Below are 20,026 nucleotides of genomic sequence, written 5' to 3' on the forward strand. Positions count from 1 at the left end.
GTTACTGTCTGGCATCACAGGCGAGATAGACGAGGAGTGTCTAATTTGAGAATCCTGCCAAGGCTTAGCGTGAACTAGGGCATCAAGCAGCTTTGTGGTGTTGGGACTTAGTGGGTTTTGTGCCTGTTGACCGATGGAAACTCAGCATCCACCTAACCCGGTAAATGCTGGTATTCCCATAGCACTGAGTCAAGCTTTTGAGAATTGATAGAAATAGCTACTTGCAAACTCCCAACTTCCCCAACTGTGCGACTGGGGAACCCAATTCATATTTACAAATCAAATCATACTATACACTCTTATTCTTTTTTTGTAAAGGAAACAACATTACTTAACAACAAAAATCAGGAAAAAGGGTCTTCTATAAAATTATTTGCGTTTTCCTTGGCATTTTGCCGTCTTCCACTTGATTCTCCTTCAGACAATTTCCTTTTTAGTGGTGCTTTTCTCTTCTGCCCGGCAGGTTTAATAATCTCAAGTGAATTAACCTCTGTGGTTTGCAACAGGAAAACATTTAGTACAGGACTAGTTGTGATAGAACTGAAGGGAGAGCAAGGCAACACAGAACGAAACATTTTGACTGCCTCTTTCAAAACACTTTGGCAGCACCATAGCACTTCTAGACTTGCACTGCTGCATTATTTTTTGCTTGGGGGAAATCCTAACACCTTGGTTTCTCAGAGTTAAAAGTAGTGCTGGATTGTTTGCAGGTAGCATATGTTGGTTCTTTTATTCCACCCCACAGAAGTAGGAATTATGTGGCTTGATCCAAAGCTCATTAAATTCAACGGGATTTTTTTTTATGTTCATAGGGTTTGGTTCTGGTCCATAATTAAGACTGTTGTTTTTTTCTCCCAGGTAGTTAGCTAGTGTAGCATTTACTTAAATTTTTAGTTAAATGCAATTGTGAGTCTTTTCAAAATTAATAGATGCACTAATTTTTTTAAAGATATTACTAGAATATTGGTATAGAGTTTAACTTGTTCAGCAAGGACAGGCAGTGAGAAAAGGGCAGTGGTGTTGCATAATGCATCAAGAATATATACACTTGTTCTGAGGTCCAGAAGGAAGTGAGAGGCAGACCAGTTGGAAGTTTTGGGGTGTAGATAAAAGGGGGAAAAGCAGGGAAGACGTAATGGTAGAAGTCACTATAGACCACCAATTCAGGAGGAGGAGGTGGAGGAGGCATTTCTAGATCAAAAAACAAATACCCAAAAGACAAGAGCTAGTACTAATAGAAGACTTCAGCTACCTAGATATCTGTTGGAAAAGTAATATGGCAAAACACACAGTCTCCAGTAAGTTACTGAAATGTGTTCAGGACAACACTTTTTGTTTCAGAAGGTGGAGGAATTAACCAGAGGGACAGACTTTTTACACTTGATTCTGACTAACAGGGAGGAGTGGTTGCAAATCTGATGGTGAAGGCAATTTGAATGAAAGTGATCATGAAATGATGGATTTAATTTTTCTAAGGAAGGGGAGGATTGAGAGCATCAGAATAAGGATAATGGACTTCCACAGAGCAGCCGTAACAGTCTCCAAGAAATCCTAGGTGAGGTTCCAAGGAACTCTAAAGGAAAAAGAAGAGTGCTGGTAGTTTTTCAGAGACAATATTAAAGGCTCAACAGCAAAGAATCCTGATGCAAAGGAAAGATAGGAAGAATAGTAAGAGGCCAATATGGTTCCATTAGGAGCTCTTTAATGACCTGAAAATAAAAAGAGGAATCACCCCAAAAGTGGAAAAATTGCTAAGGATGAATACAAAATAGGGCAAGCGTATGGGGACAAAATGAGAAAAGCTAAGGAACAAAGTAAGTTGCACCTCGCAAGGAAAATTAAAGGCATGGAGGGGTGGCTTATAAATACAATAGGAGCAAGATCTCCTGTCCCACTAAGTAGTGGACCTACACTTTCCTTTGTATTGCTTTTGCTCCTATTGTATTGCTATTGCTTAACACAATTAACTGCAAGGAGGATGGAACGCAAGCCTAAATGGGGAAACAACAGGTTAAAGAATGTTTAGATAAATTAGTTGTTTTCAAGTTGGCAGAGCCTGATGAAGTTCACCCTAGGGAATTTAAGGAATGAGCTGAAGCAGTCATGGAAGCATTAGTGATTATCTTTGGCTTGCGCAGCGCTGCGCACGCTGGACAGCAGCCAGCGCTGGGCAGTGCTGCTTACCAGCTGCAGCAGCTGCACAGCTGCATGCATTGGTGCACACACAGCAGCAGCCCACGTGTGTGCAGTGTGCCGCCAGCGCTGCTTTTACGTCCAGCTTGCGGAAGGCCCGCTTTGGCGCTGCTCATTCCGCTTGTGCCAGCTTCCGCGGGCGTCGGCGCACATCCCAGCATTCATCAGTGCGCCGCGCGCCGTGCATCGCTCTTTGGCCTGTGCTTCCGCTCCGCTCGTTCTGTCTGCTGTTTCTGCCCTTTCTGTTATTCGATGTCTGTTCTGCGAATGGAGCCTGATCTATTTTGGCGTGAGCAGTCAGCTCAGCTCATGAGTGACAGTGCCGAGTCCGACGGTGAGCACAGCACGACATTCTGCTGCGTGGCGAGAGTCAGCGCGGTGCATGCGTGGACGGGAATGCTCCCGCTGAGTGACCCGCGAGTTCATGCTCATTCAGCACACTAGAGCACTTACGATGAGCACTTCTGGGTCTGGAATGCTGATGCGTGCTTCTGCAGATGGAAAACCAGCACTGAGACCATGGATCTGCTGAACTGTGCAGCTGAGGGTGCTGACTTTGTGAAGCGATCAAAGACTGACGGCTGGACTCTGGGCTGCTGCGGGTGGCTGATGATGGAGGTGCAGTGGCAAGCTGGTGGGTGGCTCGGGAGGGAACCGGTGGTGGTTGGTCAGAAGTGTGGAATCGCTCGGGATTTGATTTGGTGCAAGTCGGTCGGATTTGCAATGCTTGATGCAGCAAATCAAGGAAAGCAAGCGGGAGCGTGCATGAAAGAGTGTGCTCTGGGGGGCGTGGACAGCTCTGGGCGAAACTGTGGAAAGCCACAAGCTATCTGTGGGGGCGATAGATGGAGATTTATGGATATGGGCATTATCACTGGTCTATTCCGTAGCCATATACCTATGCAGGCATGGCATGGGCTTCTGGAAGGCGCATCATTGGCATGGTTTCATCTGAAAGGGGCATGATTTTGCGCAGTGCACATCAGGGGCCTTTTCAGGAAGAGGACAGACACAGAAGATGCAGGCTTTTTTTTTCTGGGAAAGAAGATGACAGGGGATCCAGAATGGCGAATCACCCTAGGGGAAGTTGAAAGCCCGCACATGACCCTTGATGCTACGATGATTGACACACAGGGAAGCCAGGAGGAGGCAGGCAGACTTCGGAGGAGTGCAGTGGAGCTTAAAGGGAGCAACTGTTTGGCTGGAGATGTTTGTGTGGGCCCGCTGAAGCTGTTTTGCTGCAGAATGGTTTAAAGGAAAGCGCTGTACGCCTATATTATAGAAGTGAAGGGAAGTGAAGATGCATTCCATGGAGGGTATAAGGCCTTTGGTTCAAGGCTGAATACCGAGGGGAGGCAGAAGGAGAGAGGCAGGAGAGGCACAGAGAGACAGAGAGGCTGAAGAGAGGAGGGAATTGAGGCCTGAAGAATGAGAGAGGGGAAGAATTTGAGGAAGTTGAGGCTGAGAGAGGGGGAATGCCTTTGTTTATTCTGCCATTTGGAATTATACACTGTTGCATAATAATCATTATATTATAATATCTTGTTTTTTATCTATCTTTATAATATTTTTCTTTATACTAAAAGACTTAACTAAAGGCTAAAGAAATTTTTAAGAAAAAGAATTTGAAAGACTGAAAGAAAACAGACACAACAACATGACACAAGAACAACTCATTAACACAACTGACAGACACTGGCAAGGGTATGTTGGTGACTGCATAGATTGTTGTTTGCATTTTGTGCTGTCTGGATTGCTGTTAATGGTGCCTGCACTTGTGCACACATTCTGTGCATGGGTGGGGGGTAGGGTGTGGGGTGGGAGGGGGTGGTAGGTGGGGGGCTGGGTGGGTGGTGGTGCAGGTGCTGAGCTGAGGTGTGGTGGGTAGAGCCTGGATGCTGGGGAAAGTGGGTTGGAGCTGAGGGGGTGGTGCAAAGGTGGGGGAGGGGGCGGGTGGGGACGGGCGGTGGCTGCTCTTGCTTGACGTAGCTCGTGAGTGCATACTCTCCGCAGCGTGACAGGGATGTGCTTGCTTGCGCTCTCCTTGGCTTTGCCTTCTTTCTCTGTGCTTTTCTCCTTTCTTCTCTTTCTTCTTCTCTTCTCTTTTTCTCTTCTTTTCAGCTTAGCTCTTTCTTTTTTTTTTTTTTTTTTTTTTTTTCTTTTTTTTTGTGTTTTTTTTTTTTCTGGAATTCTCAGTCATTTTGAACTACACACAGACATGGTCACATCTGACACACAAGAAATGACAACCACCAATCAACAACACATATTACAGACATGGCAACATTCATTACCACCACTTCCTCTCACTCTTTCACTTGCATTCTTTTCAACACAGAAAAACACAACAGAAAGGAGTGAGGAGGAGGTGGAGGAGAGGAGAAAGGAGTGTTGAGTGAGTGGAGAGGGTGGTGATCTGGAGTGCTAGAGGTGCAGGGGAGGAGTGAAGATGCAGGGGCAGGGTGAATCTATCTTCCCTCTCTTTTTCAAAGCACAACATTTAGGACAGGATTTCTCTTAAAGTCACTTCCCTACTGCGAGTCACTAACTAAACGAGAGGGATTTGGCCCGGGACCCATGTGAGGCCCGCCGGGGATGATTCCGCCCCCCCGGCCAGGAAGTGGAGGCGCCCGGCGTCGCCGGTGTGGGGACACCGCGTCACACCGCACAGGGACACCGCTCGCAGGCATATCTGCCTATAAACCTGCTCGCTGAGATTGCTGCTGCTGAGATGCGCTTTTGCTGAGATAACTTGAGACGATAGCAAGATGATCGCAGACACGGGCTCCATGCATTCAGGCCACATTCCACATGCCCCCATTCATCACCCCCTTCCTCTCCAGAAACATTTCCACAAACACTTCCTCTCCTTGTCCTTCTCCAGCTGCTGGCTCTGCTGCTCTACTGCTGGCTGCTGGCTGCTGCTCCTGCTGGCTGCTGCTGAGCTGCTGCTCCTGGCCCTCTGCCTCCCCTCATCAGGTTTCTTCTTCCCCTCCATCCTTCCCCCCCTCTTCCCCCTCTCCTCCCTCCTCCTCCTCCCCCTCCTCCTCCTCCCAGCCCCTGTCCGCCCCAGTGGTGGGTTACCCCCCTGGGATTGGCCCTGGTCCATCCCCACCTCCTCGGCGGGTCGGCAGCGGTCGATCTCGATCTCGGATTCTCTCTCGGGCTCTCGGGCAGCTTAATACCGCTCTTTCACTCTTTCTCTTTCCCGTGCGTCCGTTGCCCCCCCCCAGCATGTCCTTGATATCTGCTCTTGATATATGCTGCTCCAACGGCTCTGCTGCTCGGAGCCTACGCTTGCGCCTGGCGCCCCACAAACACCCCAAGGTCCCTGCACTCAATTCACCTTGCTGTGCCAGCTGCTGCTGCTCTGCAGAGGCATGGTTACCACCTGCCCTGTAACCTGTAACTAACTAACACTCCACCTGGCTGCAGCAAACACACAGGGGATTTTTAAATTTTTTTTTTTTTTTATTAAAGGGTAAAGGGACATGAGGCAGAGGCAGAAGCAGTGTAGTGCAAACTGATGAGCAGTGAACTGAAATTCTGGGATAGCTCCTCCCTGGAGGAAGGGAGGACGGTGGTGAGTGAGTGTCCTGCTGAGCAGCGCTGGTGTCACAGTCACGCAGCTTACTCCCCTCCCCAACCCGGATTTTCAGCCAGCGCCAGCTGCCAGGGAGTTGCGCTGGTTGCTGCCCTGCTGTGTGTGGTGGGGGTGGTGTTTGCAGCTGGGAAAGCCTCCACCAGCGCTGCAACTTGTAAGTGTAGCCAAGCCCTTTGAGAATTTATGGAGGATGGGTGAGATCCTGGAGGATGGAAGAAAGGGAAAAGTAGTACTTCTCTTTCAAAATAGGGGAAAGAGGAGTTGGTAACTTATAGACTAGTCAGCCTAACTTCAATAGCTAGAAACATATTGGAACAAATTATTAAACAATCAGTCTGTAAGCAGCTATAGGATAACAGCATTATAAGAAATAGTCAGCATGGATTTGCCAAGAACATATTATACCAAATCCACATATTTTCCTTCCTCCCCCTCACTCCCCCACAGGGTTCTTGCCTAGTGGATAGAGGATGGGGAGCAGTAGTCATGATGTATCTTGATTTTAGTAAGGCTTTTGACACAATCTTACATGATATTCTCATAAGCAAGCTAGGGAGATGAAATTGATGCAAGGCAATGGTCCGCAAACTTTTTACCTTATGTCTTCCACCTTACCCCTGCCCCTCCCCATGGGGCTGCGAATGGGACTGTTGTGGTGGGGGGGGGGGAATGCAGACAGGGGTAAGGCGGCTGAGGTCACAGCTGGGAGCCGGGCCAGCAACCAGGTCCCCAGGCGTGGGAATGGAGCTGGGGGATGCTCCCTCCCCGCCCCCATCACGGTATGTGGTGTACCACATCCAGTGCACTAAATGCCCCAATAACCAGATAATCACTATGCACTTGAATGAACTCACACAGGAAAAAGATAAAAGGCAAAAACACTATCACCTGTGAGTGAACGCTTTTCACAAAGTGGTCACTCTGTATCTGTTCCCTCAGTCCTCATCCTCAAAGGAAACCTCCACAACATTTCCAGTAGATTAGCCTGGGAGCTTAAATTCGTAACTTTGTTAGACACAAAATCATGGACTGAATAGAGACACTGGCTTTATGGTTTATTGCAACAATCTGTAACCCACTAACAACCCCTTCCAAGTAGTCTACCCTGCTCTCCCCCTTCCTCTCTCTGACTAGTCACTTCACCTTGAATGGTTCCTTGAAATACGTGTTAACTACTTATGCTAAGCAATCTCTTCCACCTTGTATTTAGCAGTGACACACTGAATCTGTTTTCCAGACCTGAAATGAGCTCCATGTAAGCTTCAGAGTGGTAGCGTGTTAGTCTGTATCAGCAAGAAGAACGAGGAATACTTGTGGCGCCTTAGAGACTAACACATTTATTTGGGCGTAAGCTTTCGTGGGCTAAAACCCACTTAATCGGAAACAACACAGACGTAATGATACTGCTGCTACCTTATTTCCACCTCAGCAGTAAGAATAAAGTTTAAACTCGTGGGCAGCTTTTTATTTAGCTTTTTACAAATATTTCTTGAGATAACAGCCACTCTATTTTTTTAAAGCAATAGTGCACACTGTTACAGTGGGCTGTTTCAGCAAATTTGAAATCAGTAAATTGAGTGGAAAACCATTGACTAAATCAACCATGTAATGGAATACAATTTAATTCCACCAAGGCTTTCTGGTGACCTCAAGACAAATGCAGAGCTCAAGGGATTTGTTGCCAGAATTCCAAGATAGAATTTATTAAATTCTTACATTTTTCTGAAATGTGTGTGCTGTTTAAAGGACTTTTATTTTTGATGCTGGAACATTTTTACCTGAAATGACATTTCCTTTACCCTGCATTGAAGTAAGATGATAGTTCATTATTTAAAATATATGCCTGTGGTACTTCAAAAATTTACCTCAATTGCAATCTGTTGCTAGAGTTTAAATTACCCTTATTTTTAGAAACAATAGAGGTTTCATAAAAATACATGTCATGAGGGACAAATGTCAGTGACTTTTGGTAATACCACAAATTGAGACTAGGATGATTTCTATCCAAACAAATTCTGAGGCTTCAGCTAAATACACCTAATTTTAGCAAACCTTGTTTTGGAACCTCATTAGAGCGTACAAGTTCAGCAGGAATGAAACTAGTCAATACTTGGATAGGAGGCCTCAAAGGAAAACTTGGACACTGCACCTTTGGTCATTCTGTAGAAACACAGGAACTGCTGTACAGGATCAAGGTAATGGTCTACCTAGACCTTTATTCAGCACCAGATTCTTCAGAGGTCAGTGCAAGAAATGATAAACAATTTGAAGCTGAGATTATGGAAAGTTATTTATATTCAAGGGATGAATCCCACGGCATTTTAGGCTCCTCAACAGGCAGTGGTGGTTTTAGGGCTTGAAGCGTGAGATCATATAAATGGCCAGTGTTTCTCCTAGAAAAAATCTTACTGTAGTTACAATTGGGTATGGTCTCTTTCATTTCCTCCATTAAACTGTCATTTTTTGCTACTGTGTGCTGTTTGTTCAGGTTCAAAATGATTGATTGCCCTTCACTGGTGGGTGAAATAATTCCTGTGTTTAGGTTCTGATCTTCCAAGACATACACACTCGCACTGAAGTTACTTGGAATCTTGCATAGTCAGAGCTTCAAGGATCAGGCCCATCATTTGTATACCAGTTTGTCAGATAATTTGGGATCCTTTGGGCTAAAGGGAGCTTTACACAGGTGTAGTACCAGATATCCAAAGTCTATATAGGGCTTGGAGGAAGTCTGTCTCTGTATGTATAAATTTGCCTATATAAAAGATTATAAAACTAGAATAGATTATATCTGGGACTACCAACTCCCAGCTAGAGAGATTACATCTGGAGCCATCAGCCAAAATTCTTCAGCAAGACCCGTCCCCTTCAGCAATCCAGGACTGCAGTCTGTGTAGCAAATTGGCATTTTGGGGCACTACGGAATAAATGGAAGAGAGCCGGGGTGAGGACTCAGAAGATTTTTTTTAAAAGCAACCTGAAAGGACCATGAGTTGAATTTTTTGTTAATTTTGATTTGATTTTTCAATAGACATGAGGCACAAATCAGAACAGTCTTGCCAGGATTTCTTTCTTATCTTGTGTGGTTATTTTTTTTCCTTTACTCTGCCCATATACTTAGAAAAATTCTCCCCGGCTCCCTCTTGGACCAGTGACTGTCATGTTGCCATATTTGTTTATATAGTGCTCCTCTCATTCTGAGCAGAGAGCTTGTATCACACTTCGTTCCAGCATGGCAGCGTCACTGTTCACAAACTCACTATACCGCACCTGTATCTGTTGCACAAAATATCAGCATTGTGATTGCAAGTTCAGCTTAAACTTCCTTTAAAAGCATGATTTAATTAAGAACTAGAACTAAAATTAGTACTGTGAGGTGCCTCCTGAATAAACATTCCTCATGTTTCAGCTTGACAAAGGAATTCTAGTCCAGGTTGGACTGTGGTGGCGGGGGAGGGCTTATTTAAAATACTGATACAATAGAGAACATCCAGTCCCAAATTGCCTCTGCATAGCCTCCTACTTCAGTGGGAGACGGTTACACTTCTTGATTCCAGTAACATTACCACTTTTTTGTCACTGATTGGCAATAGCTTGTTAACTTCAGGTACCCAATTAAAGTGTTGTATGACCTAGTCATGGGTCATTGACAGAATATACTTCACTTGGTAGCATAGTATCGAAAACAAAGGTGTTGCGCATCCCACCTGCATGAAACAGTTGTGGTCCACATGACACTTTTTACGTTTTATCAATTCTAATCTTTTATTTAAACACCTAACTCTCCCGCCCTCATTCTGGTGCAGAGTCTTCCTAATGAGCAGAGCACTAATCAGTGCAGTGGCGTCTTCCCGAGGCTGCAAACAGAATGAAATGAGGCTCTGAGTGGTATCTCTCAACTTGCCCAAGGCTCAAAAGTGGGGCAGACCTAAATGAGGGATGCAAATTATTTCCGGAAGCCTAAAATGCTGTGGGATTCATCCCTTGAGTATAAATAACTTTCCATAATCTCAGCTTCAACTGTTTATTGGTGGAAAACTATTTATATCAGAAATAAAAGTGATGGGACACATTCTTCATGTTAGAATGCTGGTGACTTTGGGACTGAAGTGAATGACATCCATCAGTGAGATGGTAGATAGATGTGAGCTCCCTGCCTGCCCTCTGCTCTTATTGGGATATTTACATTGTTGTTAGGCTTTTGGATTAACAAACATTTATTGCTAATCATTTTAGCTGATGGGATAGGGAAGGAGGTGGGGAGATACCGCAGAGAGAAGAGAAGACTGATGCAGATACTGGAATTAAAGAGAAACTAAAAAAAGAGGTTGGGGGGAGGGGGTTGTGGGGGGGGGAGAGAGGAAGAGGAAAGTCAAAAGCCTTTGATCATAAAAGTCCAGGATGTTGCTAAAGGAGACAATAACTCACTTAACTGAACTCTTATTGTTTGTTACTATATAACAACCGTTTTCTCCTTGGTCTCTGTGCGAACTTCTCATTGACACCAGTGGGAGATCTGCTGTGCATTGAGGGTGTATGTAGTCCTTCCTTCATTCCCTTGCTCAAAGACCATTGTTAAAAATTAGAATACTGCACTTCCCACCTCTTGAATGTAATAGATACCATTCAGTGGTTATGAACATTGTCAAAGGACTAATTTGCCTTAGTCGATCATTCTTAGTCCTTCAGAAACTTCCCCATGTGAAAAATGACCATCGGCTGCATAGCTGAGATTTCTTGGGCTTTTTTTTTTCTTCATGTTCTGGATATATTCTTCACTGTAGGCATTTTTTTGCTATTTCAGACTTCGGTGTTAGTGCATTTTTAGCAACTGGTGGTGATATTACCAGAAATAAAGTGAGAAAAACCTTTGTGGGCACCCCGTGCTGGATGGCACCAGAAGTCATGGAACAGGTAACTGTTTAATTGCTAGTGTCTTGTTAGCTCACTTGCCATGTACAGTTTTCTAAGTCATTGATGTTTGTTTATGAAAGCTTTGGTCACTGTGGTGGCTCGGTTCTCATGCCACCCACTGTGGCTTTCTGAAGGTCCCAGAGGACAGCTTAGTACTCGGACCGCTCAGTATAGTACAGGCTGCTTTCTCTAAAATTTCGGACTGATTTGAGCACTCACAATTTCAGGCCCTTCTTCTATCTGTTAGGTTTTTCTCTAACACCCTTTGTCATCCCAGCTAGCCTCTGATAAAAGGCTATGCAAGATCCAGGATTGTTTCTTAAACTCAGACAATGGTTGCTGCCTGTTTCAGTGGAGCTACTTGCTCCATTAAAGTGGAGGATATTGGGGATGATGGGAGGGATAAAACAATATTTGCTTCTTAAACATTGAGTGCGGACTACTCTCAGCAAGGCAAAACAAATGTAAATGTCAGTAACGTGTGGAGGAAAACTGGGGGGTGGGAGATGGGACCCAAGGGACGACTCATTACCCTGACGAATTTTCCACCCCTACTGAAATCCTCGTTGGCATTTGCATCCCTTGAAAAGGAGTGGCTGCTTCTAGGACGTTGGCTTCTTGCTCCTTCCTTGAACTGCTGGTCAACTGGGAATGGAAGTGATGTCTGCTCTTGTTGTCTCACGTAACTGGAGGCACAAGGGACAGAGCAGCAGGGCAAACACTTGTCAGGGATGGTCTAGATAATACTAAATCCTTCCATGCATGCCGGGGACTGGACTAGATGACCTCTCGAAGTCCCTTCCTGTCCTATGATTCTATGATGTCGCCTGGGCCTTATTGGACTTCTCTAGGCTGATTGTGTCCAGAATGTCTGGATTAAGGAGGAGAGGGGATTAGATCAACGAAAAACCAGCTAATCAAAGAAAGGGGAAAGCTGAAAGGATAAAGTGGTTATAAAGATATTTAACCAGGAAGGAAATGTAACTAAAATGAAAAGACTTAATTATAAATGTGTAGTATTTTCTATTGAGACAGATATTCTGGGGACTATAGGAGTTCGTAAGGACTGTGAGTGTGAAATTATTACAAGAAATATAATAATAATTGGAGATATACCGATCTCCTAGAACTGGAAGGGACCTTGACAGGTCATCGAGTCCAGCCCCCTGCCTTCACTAGCAGGACCAAGAAAGTATTTTGAAAGGCTATTTATACCATCCCATTCCCTTCCAGCAGGTGTCACTGTGAGCCAATTTTATCTTGAGTTATAGATAAATAGAAAAGGTAGATTTCAAAGAATTTTTGACCCAACTCCATTTCTTAATTTTGGGATAAACTTCCCTATCCCACCATTATCCCTCTAAATGCTATGCACGTTTTTGACTGGAAAACAATTTATGGCACAAATTGAAGAGGTAAATTTCATTGATCTAAATCCATAAAGTATAAACAAATGAAGGCTATTGGTATATTCTGGATCAAAATTCAGGTGAAGAGCTGTTTTCCCTTTGGGTAGCCATTAGCTATATTAAACTAATATATAGGAATTTGAAAACTTCCCCACTGACTTCAGTTTACAAGCAGGATTTTGTACTGTAATCAGAAGCTATAAATTAGGTGTTAACATTTATTGAAAAAAATTATTGATGTATTTGTGCATCTACTACAAGACTAACACTGTGCTGCACTGTTGTTTTTGTCTCTTTGATTATAGTTTAAATTTATTCTCCAGCATTATTGAGCCACACACAGTGTGATGCAACGTAATTTTATTAAACTTTACAGAGATTTTTTTTCTCTACTAATGTAATCATATAAAGCCAATTTTACATAGAAACTGCTGGTAGTAATCTCCTTTTACTCCACTTTGATGGGATTTAAGTGATAGTATCCCAGGCAGGCTAGATATGGAATGTCCAGAGATATATATGTGTGTGTGTGTGTGTGTGTCTCTCACTCTCTCACTCACACTCACACACACACACACACACACACACACACACACACACAGCGCCTACAGAACTTAAGGAACTAGTACACGGTAAATGAAGTATAGTAAACTTATCAAATTTAATTTAACCATATGCATATAGAACAAGATGAACCATAAATTGAAATCTGGAAGTGTTCTTCAAAATGCAACAATAGTCTTGTTCCTTAAAGGTAGTTTGTGCAAAACTTTTGGCTTTGTCAGAATTAGTGTCTTCTCCTAAACTAATTGTCAACTTATCTAGTGCAATACTGCTATTAAATTTGCACGTATTCAACTATTGCAGTCTTCTCCCATTTGTCTAGAGAGCAGGAAATGCAAACAATTTCATTTTGGCAAAACACTTGTGGTTTGTAGTTCTCATTAAAGTTAGTACACAGTGTCTCTTCCCTACAGTGGATAAAGTAAACTTTCCATTTCAGATGCCAAAACACTAGGTAATGTTAATGAAGAAAAAGGCTTATTGGCGTATGAAATACTTCTTTTCTTTGCATGGTGGAGGTAAAAATGTTGTATGGCTTTCGTGAACAAATCTGCCCATCTAATGTGGAAACTACTAATACCCATTAAACCAAAAGAAAGCAAAATATTAAACATCAGCAATGGCTTCTATAAGCAGGAATGAGGAATTTCTCAGTGGCCTGGCTCAACTCCAGGCTAGCATGGACTTCCCAGTGCAAAGAGTAGCGTGCTAACCTGTTTCAGGACTGGACGTGATTGCAGTTAATTTAACAAAGTAGCTGGTTAGACACATGACTGCGTGTGGGGCTGTGCCTGTCAATCTCCTAACTATGACTATTTCAATCATACCCAAGCAGTCTGACTTTCCATATTAGTATGGAAGCCAAAGCCTGATTGAACCCAATGCCTAGTAGCCATCTTGATGTAACCTTTGCACTTATAGTGTGGCGTATGAAAACTCTTTTACAAGCTACAAATATGGTCTTTCTCAGGTATGACTGTTCTACCTAAGGTTTTCTGATTTGCAGCCAGGAAGAAACTGAAAGGTAAAGAAAGGCATGTTCTTTCCTGGGTATAATTGCAATGCCAGTGAAGGTTAATGGGAGATATGTGCCTTTCAGAGTCCTTGAGGGTAAAGAAATGATGCAAACATTGGACAAACTCCATTCAAAGCCTGTAGGCAGAGGTGTAGTTGGGATAATGAAAAATATATAGAGTAATATCTTGTTACTTTTCAGGTCAGAGGTTATGACTTCAAGGCAGACATCTGGAGTTTTGGAATCACTGCTATAGAGCTGGCTACAGGGGCAGCTCCTTATCACAAATACCCACCGATGAAGGTGAGCAGTAATCTTCAAATATTTGTGACAAAAACAGTATTTCCTGAGGTTATTTGAAAGAATGTGGTCAGTCCAATTTTCCTCTCGTTGAAAAGCTGCCTCTCCTTTGTAATTGTATTCGTAAAATACCACCAGACTCACAGAATTGCATTTTATAATCTCTATGGGGAAGTCCTTTTAAAAGTTGCATTCCTTTTTAGTGTTTATGTGCTTAAAATAGAGAATAGTACTGTTCAAATCTATACCCTTCCCTGCGCAGATACTCATGAGTAGTACTAGACATCTCACCTGGATCCTTTAAAAACAGCATAGCAGTCTTTTCTCTTAGAGTTGTAGAAAAACCAATGGTTCAAAGGCACCTAACAGGGCATCCAGTGACCCCTGGTTAAGGAGATAATCAGTCCTCTCCTACCTCAGTGTTCCTTCTATCCACCTACTCATAAAATCTGGAACCAGTTGTCCCAGGAGAGTTTTTAACTGGGGGCTTGGATACTTCATTGGATCAGTAATAGAGGTAAGAGGCTCTACATTCTTCTCCTGGGTTGGATGTTAGCCCAGCTGGAGACTGAAAGTTGCTATCTGGTGGCTGTTGAGTAGCCTGTGTAAAATGAATGGAGGGTCTCAGCTTTGGGTATTCCCGAAAGGTAATTGGGTTCATTCTGTCAGAGAGGTAGTACATTTCATCATATGTTTTTTGTCAGCTCTAACTGTCTGATATCTATTTGGGGGAGTTATAACTATGGGAACTGAGCTAGGATTTGTGTGTAATATGGTATTTTTGTTGGTTTAGTTCAGATGTTTCCATTTTAAAGGCACATCACTTAAGCCTGGGGAGAGTTGTTGCTCTAAACTAGAGCCCTGTGCAGGATATTTTTTGAATACCATTTTTATCCGGCTCCCACCCGCAAAAACTTTAGATCCTGCAAGAGAGACAGATTCCCCCATGCTGCTACTTTAAAAAAAAAAAAAAAAAAAAAGCATGTAACATTTTGGCATGTGTATTTTTATTAAAAGTCACAGATGGGACACAGGCAATAAACAATAAAATCGCGGAAATGTACAAAGGGCCAGTGTTAGGGGGTAGCAAGCAGGGCAATTGGCTGGGGCCCTACTCCACAGAAGGCTCCGTAAAGATAAGTTACAGGCAGTAGGGGTTGGCCTCGGGCTTCAGACCTGCGCAGCGGGGCTCGGGCTTGCTCTGAAGTCTGAGCCCCACTGCCTGGGGCTGAATTAGTGCAATTTTGAGGAAGTTACAGAGGGCTCATAAAATCCCAGAATCGGTGACCTCCATGACTGACTCGTAGCATCTATCTAAAAACAGAATTCAGACACAATTTTTACCATTAAAAGAATAAAACAAACCTTGCTTAAACCACAGAAAAAAAACTTTAACTTTTGTTATAATAGACATCAAATCTTTCTACCCCTCGCTTAAATTTAAGTATTAAAACCTTTATTTTTAAAAAAAGGAAAACCAGTTCCTGTTGTAGTGATGCAGTTGGCTGGATAGGATGCAATGGATTTTAAGACTTCAGCATTCAGAAAATAAGGACCTGTTTCTACGTGTTCAGATGCCCTTATATTCAGACATACCTGTTTCTAGTAAACGAGTTAACTGAGCACATGGACTGAAAAAAAAAGTTTCTGTCATTACTGGTCTGCTGTGTTGTGACTGTACTAGCTGTTGCTCGCTACACAGCGTTATGGGTTAAGAGACCTGGAGACTTCACTGCTATGCAGACATGTTCCAGACTAATATGATGATTGTTTTGTCAGATATTTGCTGTGCAGAAGACTTATCCTTTCTCTTCAAATACTTGTTTCGTGTACGCCAGATTTTTAAATAGGGGTTTTAAAATTGTGTTGCTGTTGTATATTCAAATTCTTGCAAAAAATTGCAGCCACTTACCCTGATTATCACTAAGGAATTAAAGGCAAGTTTTCACCAGTTAGCATCAATGGAACAAACATGTTTTCTGGAAAACAATTATATTTTATTCAAAACTGAAACATTTAATGGGTTTGACAAATAGTCTGAAAAGAGACCTGCCTTATGCCTTGTCTATGCACAGAAATTGCACCAGTTTAATTTAAATCGGTTTTTAAACCTGTTCAGTTAAACATGTGCAAAGCCTTTTGTGGCCTCTAATTTCAGTTTGAGTATCAAATTTTGGTTTAATTTAAGCACATTTTTTATTGCCTGATGCTAACCTGAAATAAGCTTGTCTTAAACTGAAATAAGAGTCTATCCAGGAGATTGCACAAGTTTAACTAAAATAAGTTAAACTGGTGCAACTGTCCTTTGCAGACAATGCCTTTAACAACTGAGTTGGTTTCAAATGCAGTGTTCATGTTAACAATGCCCCTGGTCTGCAAAGCAACAGTCAAATATTCAGTGATTTAGCAGATGTTTTTTATGTGATGATGATGGAATTTTAAAAACATTTTATAGTAGGTTTTGTGGCCTGCACTCAGTTCTGCGATTACTATATTCAAACTCCACACATTCAGATCCTGGAATATAAAGGTCACTTAAGTTGTAATTATGTTTTCATATTTGTGACTTGGGAATATTAACCGCCATTTACATTTGATTGTTTAATCTGCATGAATTGATGGACCACTGCATTTTTAGAACAGTGGAAACCTTTAAATATGCTGCAGGCTGGTTCCTCTTCTAAAATTGATGAAACCTGTATCTAGGCGACAGAGTAAGACAGAGGCAAGAATAATTTTCCCTTTTTTTCTTCAGAATGTTTTTGTTTTGTTGAGTGGAATAGAAGAAATCATCCACTTGGGGCGTGTGTGTGTGTGAGGGAGAGAAAATTATCCTTTGTTTTTACATTCATAATTAGCCATGCTTCTTTCTAACTCCCTCTCTCACAATAAGATACCTGCAGGGAAATCTGAACTGAGCATTTGAATCTAAGGTCTCATATGACCAGTGCTTATAGAATGAGCAGGCTTGGCAGAAATTCTGGACCCTTTTTCTTCCCTTTGGGGCTGCATCATGCTGGCATGACTGACCTGAGAACTTGCTCTGACCTTACTTTGAATTTGAAGCCTGTATCTCAACTCCAAACATGTTAAAGATGTGCATCTCCAGAATGCATCAGGCTGCTGTATGTGTGGGGTTCCCTATACCGCACTTCTAAGAATTTTTGGTCTTCCTAGATGTTTCCAGTGAATTTAATTCTTTCAGGTTTTGATGCTGACACTACAGAATGATCCACCTTCTTTAGAGACTGGTGTGCAAGATAAAGAAATGTTGAAGAAGTATGGGAAATCATTTAGGAAAATGATTTCATCATGCCTACAGAAAGACCCTGAAAAAAGGTAAAACTACCACCACCATTTTAAAACAATAGTTGTCTTAGTTAGCTCTCCAAGAAGATTGCAGAGGACCTGCTGTCTGACAATAAGTTCTCCTGGCGTTCATCATTTTTTAAAAATAGGGATAAATGTTCAATACTGTGTACGACTGGCAAGACACACAACTTCCATTCTGATTAACCAGTTCTGACTAGCTTACTGCTCAGTGTTGTACTCCCAGAGAGTTAATTGCGATTTTTGTCTCACTTCTGGTTCAAGCTTCACTGTGTTTTTTGCACATCAGAAATTATAGATTGTGAACTATGTATTTACCTGTGGAGCTTTTAAAATATACAGACACCCCCTGACTTACACAATCGTTCCGTTCCGGAAAGCCTTGCGTAACTTGGATTTTGCGTAAGTCGGAAACATATACCCGTAAGTTACGCAAAAATTTCCGCAACTTGAAAATCCTATTTCTGGCTTATGGAACTTTTTCCGTAAGTGCGAATTTGCGCAAGTCGGGTCTTGTGTAACCCCGGGAGCGTCTGTACATTGTTTTTAAATTTTCAAATATAAGAAGGCTCTTAGCGCAATCTTAACTCATTTGATTATAAGGACAGTTTATTAAGGGCAGCTACATAAAACATTGGCAAATTTTCCCATAACGTTTTCTCTCATCCATGCGAATCCTTTTAAAATATCCTGATACAGCAGTTTTAAATCATCCTCTCCCTCCAAGTAGATGGTCGTCTGTTCAGTGTTAAGGGTGTGATGAGGTGGGGAAAAAGCAAATGGACTTGCAATTCTCAATTTATTACTATTTCTTTCTGTCTTCTATGGTAGGGGCATGAAGCCCCAGTCAGGGTCCCGTTATGCTAGAAAATGTACAGATGAGTAAAACAAAGGCAGCAACAATCTAGAAGAGCTCACAAACCAATTTCAGCCAAATGGTGCCAGCAGATAACCAAAGGTATATCTGTGCACCTCCTAAATGTGTAATGTCTATATATATCACTTTCCAAAGATAACTAACCTAATGCAGAGTTAGTATTCAGTAACTATCTGCCTTAAAGCAGAGGCGGGAACTGAAGTGCATACATCTGGAAAAGAGCCATTGCTTTTCCTGTTCTTATTGGATATGTCTACACAGCAATTAGACACCCACGGCTAGCCCGGGTCAGCTGACTCGGGGTCTCAGGTTGTGGGTAAACAGGTGGCAAAGTTTCATGTTGTAGGCAGGTTGTGGTGAATGAAGCAAGCAGCTTGGAAGAATGTTACATTTCAAAGTAACAATTATAACTGTTTTTCTCCCTCTTTTGTTAATAGACCAACAGCAGCAGAGCTACTAAGACACAAATTTTTCACAAAAGCAAAGGTATGGTAAAACTTTCTAACTCAATTTATCATTCCAAAATTGTATGGAAGGGAAACATTATGTATAATGAAATATGTAGGGCGGTATAAGGCTTTACTGGTGTGAGTTTGAGATGGCTGTTTTATTTACAACCATTGTTGTAAGTTAGGCTGCTTGTTGCAAATTAATGAAATAAAACCTTTGTATGCTATCAAATCATGTATTCTGTTAAAGAAACCTGTTTCATAGAGACTTCTTAAAAAGAAGAAAAGACGGTTACCAAATCTAAGACCTCATCCACATCTTAAAAATAACCAGCCAGAAAACGGTTTCCTCATTTCCATCCAAATATGGACTTCTCCCCATATCCTCTCTCCGCACCCACCCTCAACCCTTGACCTAAGGCCTAGAACAAGAGAGAAAAGACAGTTACCTTTTCCGTAACTGGTGTTCTTCGAGATGTGTTGCTCATGTCTATTCCACATCCTGCCCTCCTTCCCCTCTGTCGGAGTTGTCTAGCAAGAAGGACCTGAAGGTGCGGGGGGAGCAGCAGGGAGCAGTACCTACGGGTAGGGGAAAAACTTCTGGCAATGGTGCACGTGGCGAGCACGCATACCTATTGTGGAATAGACAGCCTAATAATACAAGAACTAGGCATCAACCAATGAAATGAATATGCAGCAGGTTTTAAACAAATGTAAGGAAGTACTTCTTCGCACAAGGCACACTCAACCCTGTGGAACTTTTTGCCAGGACATGTGAAGTCCGAAAGTATAACTGGGTTCAAAAATGAATTAAATAAATTCATGGGGGATAGATCCATCAATAGCTATTAGCCAAGATGGTCAGGGACACAACCCCATACTCTGGGTATCCATAAACACCTGACTGCCAGAAACTGGTACTGGACAACAGGGGATAGATCACTCGATAATTGCCCTGTTCTGTTCATTCCTTCTAAAACATCCAGCACTGGCCACTGTTAAAAGACAGGATACTGGGCTAGATGGACCATTGGTCTGACTCTTCTTCTGCACCCTGTCTGTGAAATAGACCAGGGTATAAGAGGACTTTTAATGCAAAGGGATACTGCTTATACATGTAGAGATTTATTCCAGTGTATGCAACATACTGGGCTTCCTTGAAAACACACGTGCTGTGTTCTGTAACTCTCTCTGGCCCCAGCGATGGATCATATTTTCCATGTATTAGGTTGCACTATTCCTGACCCCTCATGCTGGCATCTGAGATGACTTGCCACTGACAGCGGGGAAGGGACCTGTTTAAGAGAGCAAAGGGAAAAGGGAATAGGCTGAGTTAAATAGTATCAACATTCTAGCAAGACAGTATGTGAC

At 42.6% G+C, this 20,026-nt stretch overlaps 1 protein-coding gene across 5 annotated transcripts in view; it reads left to right on the top strand.

The window, feature by feature from the left end:
• The window catches only part of OXSR1 (oxidative stress responsive kinase 1), a 132,527-nt gene that overhangs the window by 90,410 nt on the left and 22,091 nt on the right, over positions 1-20,026 (top strand). For all 5 annotated transcript variants that reach the window (XM_039524795.1, XM_039524798.1, XM_039524796.1 and 2 more), the window contains 4 exons: positions 10,602-10,711; positions 13,901-14,002; positions 17,205-17,338; positions 18,644-18,692. In XM_039524795.1, coding sequence (XP_039380729.1) covers positions 10,602-10,711; positions 13,901-14,002; positions 17,205-17,338; positions 18,644-18,692 — 395 coding nt within the window. The remainder of the gene's footprint in view (positions 1-10,601; positions 10,712-13,900; positions 14,003-17,204; positions 17,339-18,643; positions 18,693-20,026) is intronic.

This window comes from Mauremys reevesii, linkage group 2 (assembly GCF_016161935.1).
Source record: "Mauremys reevesii isolate NIE-2019 linkage group 2, ASM1616193v1, whole genome shotgun sequence".
Classification (NCBI taxonomy): domain Eukaryota; kingdom Metazoa; phylum Chordata; order Testudines; family Geoemydidae; genus Mauremys; species Mauremys reevesii.